At 39.7% G+C, this 13,267-nt stretch overlaps 1 protein-coding gene across 8 annotated transcripts in view; it reads right to left on the bottom strand.

Moving 5' to 3' along the window:
• Positions 1-13,267, bottom strand: part of HELZ (helicase with zinc finger) — a 146,310-nt gene that overhangs the window by 99,129 nt on the left and 33,914 nt on the right. For 7 of the 8 annotated variants that reach the window (XM_070388910.1, XM_070388908.1, XM_070388907.1 and 4 more), the window contains 3 exons: positions 7,021-7,145; positions 4,998-5,054; positions 294-345 (listed from right to left, as the gene is read on the bottom strand). In XM_070388910.1, the coding sequence (XP_070245011.1) occupies positions 294-345; positions 4,998-5,054; positions 7,021-7,145 (234 nt within the window). Of the gene's footprint in view, positions 1-293; positions 346-4,997; positions 5,055-7,020; positions 7,146-13,267 lie in introns of those variants that run through there. The other variant, XM_070388912.1, reaches the window with a different exon arrangement.

The following is a 13,267-nucleotide window of genomic DNA, read 5'->3' as shown; positions in this document are numbered from 1 at the left end:
TCTCCCTCCACAGATTGCTAAGAATGAGGTTTTAATTTAGAACTACGTATACGGTGGAAAAGAGATGAACAGATGACTTCCGCAATTACCTCCCGCCTCCACTCCTCTATTATTCTATGAATAGGGGTTAGGGAAAAAATTGCTTTCATCCACATTTCTTAAATGAAACTTTTATATTCTCTTCTATGCTTCCACTAACCTGTACTATAACTCAGAAATGCCCTCCCATTAATCAACAAGAAGCAACGCCCAATGTAATTATAGCTACAGAGGTTGCACAGTTTAGTACTTACCCTCCTCTAAGTCTTCCACATGATATCCAGAGAGGACGTTACTAGTTGCTGTCTGCAAGTTTTCAAATGAAAGAAATTTTTATATAAGAAATAACTAGCTGATTTGAATTAAACTTGGAAAATTTCAACATTTTAAAAAGCTTGAGATGGAATATTTAGAAACTTAATAAACACTAATATTACAAGTGGTATTTTTTGCTCTTTGCGCTATGGTTCCACATTTAAATATGGAAAAGAAGTAACTGTGTGGCCCACATTAAGGAAACCGATAAAAACTCCCTACATAACAATTACCTGTGGGCAAAAGCAGCCTCGGTCCCCAGCCCTGAGCCCCAGGGAGCAGCACCCTCCCCTGTTGTGTGCACGGCTCTCTCTTCTAACATCTGGAGCAGGGCCAGTCGGGGCGGCATCACACCCACCCCCACCCCCCCTCCATTGAGTCCAGTACCACCGCTCACTGTCTGAAATCAGCCGTTCTCCCACAGCAGAGGCCGTGGCTGAGGACCTACTCACTCTGATTTCCTCTAATGCAGACAAGTCCTCCATCTGCCCCTTTGGCTTTTACTTTACTCTAAGTAAGCTCCGTCTAATCAAGGCTATGGTTTTCCCTGTGGTCATGTATGGATGTGAGAGTTGGACTGTGAAGAAGGCTGAGCACCAAAGAATTGATGATTTTGAACTATGGTGTTGGAGAAGACTTGAGAGTCCCTTGGACTGCAAGGAGATCCAACCAGTCCATTCTGAAGGAGATCAGCCCTGGGATTTCTTTGGAAGGAATGTAAAGCTGAAACTCCAGTACTTTGGCCACCTCGTGCAAAGAGTTGACTCATTGGAAAAGACTCTGATGCTGGGAGGGATTGGGGGCAAGAGGAGAAGGGGACGGCAGAGGATGAGATGGCTGGATGGCATCACTGACTCGATGGACATGAGTCTGAGTGAACTCCGGGAGTTGGTGATGGACAGGGAGGCCTGGCGTGCTGCGATTCATGGGGTCGCGAAGAGTCGGACATGACTGAGCGACTGAACTGAACTGAAGTAAGCTCCACATCCCCAATTTCAACTGAGTGCCAGCTAAAGCATTTTCACTTAACGACTCTATAGCATTTTACCTGCTGGGTCCCTGTCAGCCACATACAGATCCACTGTTAACAGCCTACAACTAACTGCCTGTCTGCATCCTGTGCCTCAGAGCATCTGGCACATAATGGATGCCCAGTAAATCTGGATGGCTGGATAGATGGGTGGAAGGAAGGGTGGGTAGATGGATGGGTAACTACCCAAGCGCTTCAAACTGTAGTATGTCTAAAATAAAACTCATCAACTTTAATTTCAAATCTCATCATCCTTCAGTGCTCCTTGTCTCAAGTTAATGGATTCACCTTCCCCAAAAAGAGCCAGACTGAAATCCTGAAAGACATCTTGAACCGTCCCTTTTCTGTTCTGCTCTGAAAAGTGAAAGTGAAAGTGAAGTCGCTCTTTTGTGTCTGATTCTTTGGGACCCCACGGACTGTAGACTACCAGGCTCCTCTGTCCAAAGGATTTTCCAGGCAATAGTCCTGGAGTGGACTGCCATTTCCTTCTCCAGGGGATCTTCCCAACCCAGGGATCGAACCTGGGTCTCCCGCATTATAGACAGATGCTTTACTGTCTGAGCCACCAGGGAAGTCCTGTTCTGCTCTGAGTAGTCTCCAAATCTTGCCCAGCAAGGTCCAGAATGTCTCTCACGTCTATCTCATACTCGACCCCACTGCCACTGCCCTGTAAGCGCCTCATTCTGCTTGTCTCATCTGCCCCAAAGCTGCCTGACGGCCAACTTAGTATTAGTAGCAAGGCACTTTTGGGTCTGCCCTCAGCTGCCTCCATCCTTTAACCGCAATTCTCACACTCTAGCCTCCCTGGTTTCCCACAGGGTGTCTATCTCCCCTCTCCCTGCTTGTTCTTCTGGTACAGCACTTACTGACCACAGGTAGCCCTGTGGGTACATTAGCTATGCACATCTTGGGTTGGCCCTTCAGACTGTTTTCCATGGCTCTCTCAGCTTTCCAAAACCCACAGACCCGTGAACAGCACAGCACTCAGTAAATGCTGAACTGAATCACAAGGAGGAAACAGTACCCCAGGACGAAATTTGGAATGTTTTGTATCATAGAAAGAATGTCATAAATGCTAATTGGATATAACTGAAGCAATATCACCGTAATTTACATGTTACTGATTAAATTGGACCCTTTTGAGGCTGGGCTGGAAGTAAACCAGGAAAAAGCTTTCTGATTCTCAAACTACTTACTAAATAGTTTTTGAAGACAACTCAATTTTTTTCGTAAAACAAGGACCAAGTTTAAGACTATGTAGAAGCTAGCAAATAAATCAGGACATAATTATTCACATTATAAAGACTCTATACCCACCAAAAAGATGTATTAAATGATCCTTTAACATTCTATAAGCAAGACCTAAATGGTACAGTCCCATACTAGCCCTTAAAATATGATTCCAATTACACAGAATTTATAAAAGAGCTAAAAACTCACTTCAAGTATGAATTGAAAGTATCTCCTCTAAAAAAAATTTATCAAAATAAATTTACCAAATACGCAAGAAAAAATGGAGGAAGATGTTTGAGTGATGAGATAAAGCTTAAAGCATCTGTAACTGCTGAAAGGGAAAGACACGCGTATATCTGTGAGTCTGCGTCTGCAACAGCCTGCAGCGGCAGGAGATGCCTGTGCCGACACTGTTGCTCTCAGCCTGGAGCGGGGAGCGGGGAGGGGTGCCGGTGAACTGCCCACCCTCATCAGAAGAGCCGGTAAGAATAAGAAAATCGGCCACTGTGGCTTTTAGGTTCCAACGTATTGTACTTTTGAAAACACCCTTTTTATATGCTCAGACCCCAAGACAGAAAGGCAACATCAAGAAGGTCTTTACTGAGACCTTCAGGGAAAGCAGACACATTTCACATTGCTAGAATTCTTATAATCTTATAATCAAATATTGATTTGGTATTGAAATTTCTCTGAAGAATATGTATTGTCTCTCTGTTTTCATTAGTCAGTCTTTAGTTTCATGTCTTTATTCTAATCCACTAGCACTTACAGGTTAAATATCAGCTCAGCCCAATCTTTAAATAACAAATTGTTGCTATTTTTAAGTATATCAAGTGTAATTATAAATAAGAGTAACACTGTTAGCTTTTTCTAGATGGATTTTTTTTTATTAGTACCAGTTCACTAACCAAAAATACTACTACTCTGGTTACACAGAAATTATAAACAAAACTTGTCACTTATTCCAAAGTATGGTAACAAAATGAGAGTCAAATAATATTTGTAACCTTATACAGAACAGGATTATAAATATCAAAAATAAAACTTTACATATATTTGTGTATGATTATCAGACGTAAAGCTGCTAATTCAATTAAGGTAATAAGAGAGAAGAACAAGGCCAAGAATCTTAAAACGAAAATCATCTTATTTTATGTTTTCATTTTAAAAGTCTAAAACACTTATAATTGTCTTATTTTACTTCTTAGAAATTAAAAAGACTACATAAATACCAGAGGGAAATGGCTCTGAAGTTAGAGCTTATTGATTTTCAGTTAATTCATAATAAGACTAAGAAAATAATATATTTTAAAATCCTACTGAATTGTAGCAAAACAGTACCTTTATCCAGCTTATGTACCTCACGATGACTGTCTTCTTTGCATACTTATTTGTTGCTATGAACTGTAATGCATTATGATATTTGAAGTGTGAATGTAACCTACAGGAGGAGGTCAAGGTTTACACCTGGGTGCTCTTCTCATCCTCTCAGCCTGACGGGAACGCCCTTACCTCACTCTCCAGGACACAGCACTTTATTAATTCTCAACTGAGCTTAAGTGTCTCATCCCCTCACTACCATTCCAGTTATTTTTCCATCACAGAAAGCTCATCCCATGTACCTCAATGTGAATTACACCTATACCTGTGTTTAATTAATTAATTTATTGTCTATTTCCTCCCCAAGACTTTAACCTCCCCAAGGACAAGGACCACAAGTATCTCGTTCAGGGCTGTATCCACAGCACCAAGCATAATACCTAGCATATAGTAGGTACCAGTTTTTAAATAAAAAAGCCAATCAGTCAGTCAGTTTACATGGATTTCCATTTATGATAAAAGCTGACAAAAACAGCTATTTTTAAAATAAGACAAAAAATAAAACGAGACAGCTAAGTAAAAATACATTTACATGACTGTATGAGGAACAGAAATTTGAGACTTACAAATCCACGGGCCTTTTACACGCCCTGCTGTCCCTGGCCTTCAACTCATCACCAGAGCACATTTTTGTTCACCATTTACCCTGTTACACATTATTCCCATCACCTAAACTCACTCCATAAAAACATCACAGACTTTTATTAGTTACTTAGAAAATATTTTCTAATAGCCAGATGTAGTTAAAAACCAAAATTTCCCAATCACCTCTCCATTTATTGGACAGAGACAGCTAAAAAGAATTAGGGACAAAACAGGCACCTTGCGAGGAAGCAAAGCCCCTAGGATGGGAGTGAGCCTGGCCACAGAAAGGCTAACAGCTTCCCTACCCACTGGTAAAGCCTCTGATGCCCAGTGACCACCCACATCTTAATACCGAACACGTGCCATTCAGAATAAGTCAAACTCTGCCCAAAGAGATCGGCTGAAATAGTCTTACCTCTGTTTCTTTGAGAAGTGTTTTTAGCCTTGTCAAATCTTTTGTTACCATCCCATTCTGAAAGGGCAAATGAAAAAGGGGGAAACCAAGCGGCATATTAGTTTTTTACTCTGAACTTGACTCTTTGGCTATTTCTAAGGTTTACCCATAAAAAGAAAACTAATGCTATGCTCCTCTCCTATCCTCATTACTATTAGAGGTGACAGCAAAGCCAACCCTCTATGTGGGAAGTTAGAAAGATGAACCGGACAAAACATACAGTATGCCCTAAAACACTGTATTCATCTTGTAAGAATTTAAGATTAATTCAATAACATTAACAATGAGTATCACTCAAAGTAGGATTAAAAAAAAAAAAAAAAAACTTCAACTTTTTAAAACTCCTTTTCCTAAACCAAACACGTGAACTTGGTTACTTATGATTCAGATTCACATACGATGATCACACTACTACAGACGGTTCATTAAAGCTGCTGAAGGAAAACATAAAACATGAGCTCTTGAGAAATTCAAATTTCACTTGAGATTTGAAAGCAAATTGCTTCTTAATTTTTAATTTAAAAATCCAACAGGTAAAAAAAAAAAAAAATCCAACAGGTAAAACACTGTAATATGCTCAATTTAAATAGAAAAGATCCTTAAAGATAGAATTATCTAAATAATAAAGAAGAGAAATATTCTTTATCACCTATTTAGAACTAAATACCCATACAAGACTCTTGAGAGTCCCTGGGACTGCAACGAGATCCAACCAGTCCATCCTAAAGGAGATCAGTCCTGGGTGTTCATGAGAAGGACTGATGCTGAAGCTGAAACTCCAATACTTTGGTCACCTCATGGGAAGAGTTGACTCATTGGAAAAGACTCTGATGCTGGGAGGGATTGGGGGCAGGAGGAGAAGGAGACAACAAAGGATGAGATGGTTGGATGGCATTACCGACTCGATGGACATGAGTTTGGGTAAACTTCAGGAGTTGGTGATGGACAGGGAGGCCTGGCGTGCTGCGATTCATGGGGTCGCAAAGAGTCGGACACGACTGAGCGACTGAACTGACCCATACAATTTTGCTATAATTAATAAGATACCTTAGCTTTTATGTTCATTTGTTAAGATGGTGAAATAAAAAGATACTATTAAACCTACTAAACAATTTACTGCACAATAATTCCTTAGAAAATAACTAAATTAGCCCCCGAGATGGGTCATTATATTACACTCAACAATATACAAAGTACTTTCCCGATTTCCTTCTTTTTCACCAGATGTATATTTATTTGCAGTGAGAACACAACTTTGCTCCAGGTTTCCACAGTTTATGATAATTCAGAATATAGAGAACTCAGGCTGTATAACAAAGTATACATATGTTGTTTTTTTTTACTTTCACCATCTTTCATTATGACTCAAAAAGTATCAGTTTTGTAACAGTTACCAACTGGTGAAAAAAGTCATAACATATCTTTTCTTCCAATTTCTATAGACTGCCAACTCTAAAGTTCAAAAAAGGAAGTCTTTCCATTAAGTCATCCGAAAACAAATAGACAAAAACTCTAGAAAATTTAATAGAGCATACAAAAATGTATCCCAAGGTCTGAATAGAACGAGATAACTTCATCAGAGCAGCCATGAATATGAACATCATCAGAAAGAAAAGTAATTATTACTTAGTTTAGATAAATTTAAGCACTTTATATACAATAAATGACTAAATTTAACAAACCTATAAGATCATATATCCACAGAAGCATTTTAAAACTCAAAAATACCTTCAGGCTCTGTTAAATTATACCTTTAAAGAAAATCAGTTATTCTATAGTTTCAAAGCTTTAAAAATTATCTCTTAATCACAAATGACATTAATACAAGAATCCAATGCTTAAATATGAGTATGTTGAAAAGAAGTAAGTAGCTACTCATAAACTTTGATTTCTGACAGAACCTACAGGATGCAGGTAATACACCTAAGAAGTCCAAGGGGTGAACACATTTTTGGACATTCAAATCTAGAACCAGTCAACATACCAGGGACTCTCCTGTCAGTGACTTGGCAAGAATGTGGGATACAGGCTGGAGCTTTCCTTTAAGCTGCATGCAGCAAAGCACTGCCTGAAAGGCGCCATCTCCCTTGGCCAGTCCTTCTCCCAGCACTGTCATGAAAGAAAAGCCATCATTAACCACGTGACATTCAAAACACATTTTTCTTAATTTTATTATTAGCACACTATCCTAGGCATGGCTTCTTTTTTTTAATTGGACTATGGTTACTTTACTCCGCTGTGTCAGTTTCTGCTCTACAGCGAAGTAAACCAGCCATACATCAACTTACACCTGCTGTTTTGGATTTCCTTCCCACTGAGGTCACCACAGAGTACCCAGTAGTTTCCTGCTCTAGAGCAGGTTCTCGCTAGTTATCTGTCTTATACATGGTAGTGCATACATCAATCTCCACTCTTCCAATTCACCCCTCCCTTTCCCTCCTGGTATCCATTACATTTGTTTTCTACATCTGTGCCTTTATTTCTGTTTTGCAATAAGATCATTTTTACCATTTTTCTAGATTCCACAAATATGTGTTAACGTGTATTTTTCTCTTTCTGACTTACTTCACTCTGTATTGACAGACACTAGGTCCATCTACATCTCTACAAATGACATGGTTTTCTTCTTTTTTATGGCTGAATAATATTTAATTTTTAGAAGTAACACCCCCAAAAGATGTCCTTTTCATTATAGGGGACGGGAATGCAAAAGTAGGAAGTCAAGAAACACCTGGGATAACAGGCAGATTTGGCCTTGGAATATGGAATGAAGCAGGGCAAAGGCTAACAGAGTTCTGCCAAGATAACGCACTGGTCATAGCAAACACCCTCTTCCAAGAACACAAGAGAAGACTCTACACATGGGCATCACCAGATGGTCAACACTGAAATCAGACTGATTACATTCTTTGCAGCCAAAGATGGAGAAGCTCTATACAGTCAGCAAAAACAAGACTGGGAGCTGACTGTGGATCAGATCATGAACTCCTTATTGCCAAATTCAGACTTAAATTGAAGAAAGTAGGGAAAACCACTAGACCATTCAGGTATGACCTGAATCAAATTCCTTATGATTATACAGTAGAAGTGAGAAATAGATTTAAGGGACTAGATCTGATAGATAGAGTGCCTGATGAACTATGGACAGAGCTTCGTGACATTGTACAGGAGACAGGGATCAAGACCATCCCCATGGAAAAGAAATGCAAAAAAGCAAAATGGCTGTCTGGGGAGGCCTTACAAATAGCCTTTTCTCTTCTTTTCTCTGTGAAAAGAAGAGAAGCGAAAAGCAAAGGAGAAAAGGAAAGATATAAGCATCTAATGCAGAGTTCCAAAGAATAGCAAGGAGAGATAAGAAAGCCTTCCTCAGCGATCAATGAAAAGAAATAGAGGAAAACAACAGAATGGGAAAGACTAGAGATCCCTTCAAGAAAATTAGAGATACCAAGGGAACATTTCATGCAAAGATGGGCTCGATAAAGGACAGAAATGGTATGGACCTAATAGAAGTAGAAGATATTAAGAAGAGGTGGCAAGAATACACAGAAGAACTGTACAAAAAAGATCTTCATGACCAAAATAATCACAATGGTGTGATCACTCACCTAGAGCCAGACATCCTGGAATGTGAAGTCAAGTGGGCCTTAGAAAGCATCACTACAAACAAAGCTAGTGGAGATGATGGAATTCCAGTTGAGCTATTTCAAATCCTGGAAGATGATGCTGTGAAAAGTGCTGCATTCAATATGCCAGCAAATTTGGAAAACTCAGCAGTGGCCACAGGACTGGAAAAGGTCAGTTTTCATTCCAATCCCAAAGAAAGGCAATGCCAAAGAATGCTCAAACTACCCCACAATTGCACTCATCTCACACGCTAGTAAAGTAATACTCAAAATCCTCCAAGCCAGGCTTCAGTAATACGTGAACTATGAACTTCCAAATGTTCAAGCTGGTTTTAGAAAAGGCAGAGGAAGCAGAGATCAAATTGCCAACATCTGCTGGATCATGGAAAAAGCAAGAGAGTTCCAGAAAAACATCTATTTCTGCTTTATTGACTATGCCGAAGCCTTTGACTGTGTGGATCACAATAAACTGTGGAAAATTCTGAAAAAGATGGGAATACCAGACCACCTGACCTGTCCCTTGAGAAACCTATATGCAAGTCAGGAAGCAACAGTTAGAAACTGGACATGGAACAACAGACTGGTTCCAAATAGGAAAAGAAGTATGTCAAGGCTATATACTGTCACCCTGCTTATTTAACTTATATGCAGAGTATATCATGAGAAACGTTGGGCTGGAAGAAGCACAAGCTGGAATCAAGATTGCCAGGAGAAATATCAATAACCTCAGATACGCAGATGACACCACCCTTATGGCAGAAAGTGAAGAGGAACTAAAAAGCCTCTTGATGAAAGTAAAAGAAGAGAGTGAAAAAGTTGGCTTAAAGCTCAACATTCAGAAAACTAAGATCATGGCATCTGGTCCCATCACTTCATGGGAAATAGATGGGGAAACAGTGGAAACAGTGGCAGACTTTATTTTGGGGGGCTCCAAAATCACTGCAGATGGTGACTGCAGCCATGAAATTAAAAGACGCTTAGTCCTTGGAAGGAAAGTTATGACCAACCTAGATAGCATGTTCAAAAGCAGAGACATTACTTTGCCAACAAAGGTCCGTCTAGTCAAGGCTATGGTTTTTCCTGTGGTCATGTATGGATGTGAGAGTTGGACTGTGAAGAAGGCTGAGCACCGAAGAATTGATGCTTCTGAACTGTGGTGTTGGAGAAGCCTCTTGAGAGTCCCTTGGACTGCAAGGAGATCCAACCAGTCCGTTCTAAAGGAGATCAGTCCTGGGTGTTCTTTGGAAGGACTGATGTTGAGGCTGAAACTCCAATACTTTGGTCATCTCATGGGAAGAGCTGACTCATTGGAAAAGACTCTGATGCTGGGAGGGATTGGGGGCAGGAGGAGAAGGGGACGACAGAGGATGAGATGGTTGGATGGCATCACTGACTCGATGGATGTGAGTCTGAGTGAACTCCAGGAGTTGATGATCGACAGGGAGGCCTGGTGTGCTGGGATTCATGGGGTCACAAAGAGTTGGACACGACTGAGCAACTGAACTGAACTGAACTGAATATTTCATTTGTGGGCTTCCTTCATAGCTCAGTGGTAAAGAACTTGCCTGCCAATACAGGAGATACAGATTTGATCCCTGGTTTGGGAAGCTCTCCTGGAGAAGGAAATGGCAACCCACTCCAGTATTCTTGCCTGGGAAATCCCATGGACAGAGAAGCCTGGCAAGCTATAGTCTATGGGACTGCAAAGAGTCAGGACACAACGTGGCAACTAAACAACAAATATTCCATTGTAATATGTACCACATATCCATTCCTCTGTTGATTTATGTTGCTTCCATGTCCCGGCTACTGTAAACAGAGCTGAAATAAACACTGGGGTTCATGTAACATTTGAATTATGCTTTTCACTGGCCATATGCTCAATAGGGGGCATATGCTCAGTCATATGGCCATTCTGCTTTTAGTTTTTAAGGAACCTCATACTGTTCTTCATAGTGGCTGCACCAACTTACATTCCCACCAACAGTGTAAGAGGGTTCCCTTTTCTCCATGTTCTCTCCAGCATTTATTGTTTGTAAATTTTTTGATGGTGGCCATTCAGACCTGTGTGAGGTGATACCTCATTGCAGTTTTTATTTGCATTTCTCTAAAAATTAGTGGTGTTGAGCATCTTTTCATGTATTTGTTGGCAGTCTGTATGTCTTCTCTGAGAAATGTGTATTTAGGTCTTATAGCCATTTTTTTATTGGGTTGCTTTCTTTCTAAGAATTTGTCCATTTCTTCCAGGTTTTCCATTTTACTGGCATATAGTTGCTTGTAGTAGTCTTTATGATCCTTTGTATTTCTGTGGTGTCAGTTGTAACTTTTTCTTTTTCATTTCTAACTTTATTGAGTGCTCCCCCCTTTTTTCATAATGAGTCTGGCTAAAGGTTTATGCATTTTGTTAATCTTTCTCAAAAAAATCAGCTTTTAGTTTCATTGATCTTTTCTATTGTTTTTTGGGGTTTCTGTTTCTTTTATTTCTGCTCTGATTTTTATGATTTCTTTTCTTCCACTAACTTTGGGGTTTCTTCTTTGTTGACTCTAGTTGCTTTAGGTGTAGGTTAGGTTGTTTATCTGAAATTGCTTGTTTCTTGGGTTAGGATTGTATTGCCATAAACTTCCCTCTTAGAACTGCTTTTGCTGTATCCCATAGATTCTGGGTCATCATATTTTCATTGTCTTTTGTTTCTGGGTATTTTTTTATTTCTACTTGGATTTCTTCACTGATCTCTTGGTTATGAAGTAGCATACTGTGTAGCATCCATGTATTTCCATTTTTTACAATTTTTCTTCCTATAATCGATTCCTAATCTCATAGTATTGTGGTCAGAGAAGATACCTGATATGATTTCAAGTTTCTTAAATTTACCAAGGTTTCATTTGTGACCCAAGATGTGCTCTGTCCTGGAGAATGTTCCATGTGCACTTGAGAAGAAAGTATATTCCGATGTTTTAGGATGGATGTTTTAGTATGTTTATACTATAAATATCAATTAAACCTATTTGATCCAACGGTCACTGAAGGCCTGTGTTTCTTCATTAATTTTCAGTGTGGAAGATGTGTCCACTGGTGTAAGAGGGGTGCTGAGGCCCCCCACTACTGCTGTGCTACTTCCGTTTCCTCGTTCATGACTTAGCATTTACCTTCTGTCCTGAGATGCCCCTGTGTTGGGTCCATAAATATGTACAATTGTTGGATCTTCTTCAGTTGATTCCCTTGATCATTATGCAGTGTCCTTCCTTATCCCTTGTTGTTGTTGTTCAGCCACTCAGTCATGTCCAACTCTTTTCAACCCAATGGACGGCAGCACACCAGCCTTCCCTGTCCTTTACTGTGTCCCAGAGTTTGCTCAAACTCATGTCCATTGAGTCAGAGATGCCATCATCTCTGTTACCCACTTCTCCTGTCCTCAATCTTTCCCAGCATCAGGGTCTTTTCCAATGAGTCAGCTCTTCGCATCAGGTGGCCAAAGTATGGAAACTTCAGCTTCAGCATCAGTCCTTCCAATGAACATTCAGTGTTGATTTTCTTTAGGACTGACTAGTTTGATCGCCTTGCTGTCCAAGGGACTCTAAAGAGTCTTCTCCAGCACCACAGTTTGAAAGCATCAACTCTTCAGCACTCAGCCTTCTTTATGGTGCAACATTCATGCATGACTGTTGGAAAAACCATATCTTTGACTATACAGACCTTTGTTGGCAGTGATGTCTACTTTTTAATACACTGTCTAGGTTTGTCATAGCTTTTCTTCTAAGGAGCAAGCATCTTATAATTTCATGGCTGCAGTCACAATCCATAGTGATTTTGCAGCCCAAGAAAATAAAGTCTACCCCTGTTTCCATTTTTTCCCCATCTATTTGCCATGAAGTGATGGGACAAGATGCCATGATCTTATTTTTTTGAATGTTGAGTTTCACTATATTGAATCAGTTTTACTAAAAAGTGATTTTTGCAACTGCAACTGATTTGAAAGTTGTAGTCTCTATATTCAAGAAGGTTTTGTTCAATTACTTTTAGTTTAGACCAACCTGCTCTCACTCCATCCATGTTACAGATCACTCATGTCCTCAACTGACAATTCCAATACATGAGTAACATATCCTTGAGAATGTCTTGAGCACCTTAGAAAATTCCACAGTAAGCCCACATCTCCCTCAGATCTTACTGTTCCTTAAACTATTCAAATATGACCTTTGGCAAGTCATTTTGTCTCTCTGGCCCTCAGCATGGTCATTTGTAGAACTGAAACATGAAAAGTGTGTTGCAAGAATCAAATGATAGAATGCCAGGAAAATGTTTTAAAGAAAAACAACAGTTCTGCCAAGGTCTGGATCATTCACATTCTCTAAGCCTGCTTCCTTCCCTGTAAAATGGAGGTGACAATAGCTACCTAATAAGGTTGTGGTAAAGATTAACTATATGAAATATCTAGCACAATCTCCTCATAAGAATTCCCTAGATGTTACCTAACCCTGTAAAAATTATAAAATAGTACTGAAAACTTGAGGAAACATCTGAGCTTCTTTTGAGTAACTGGGATATTAAGAAACTAGTTATCAAGAGCTGAGGAATGTTTCAGGGAAATGAAAAAAAAATTTAAGAAT

This window comes from Bos mutus, chromosome 19 (assembly GCF_027580195.1).
Source record: "Bos mutus isolate GX-2022 chromosome 19, NWIPB_WYAK_1.1, whole genome shotgun sequence".
Lineage (NCBI taxonomy): Eukaryota > Metazoa > Chordata > Mammalia > Artiodactyla > Bovidae > Bos > Bos mutus.
This window is presented reverse-complemented; position numbering and strand designations above follow the sequence as displayed.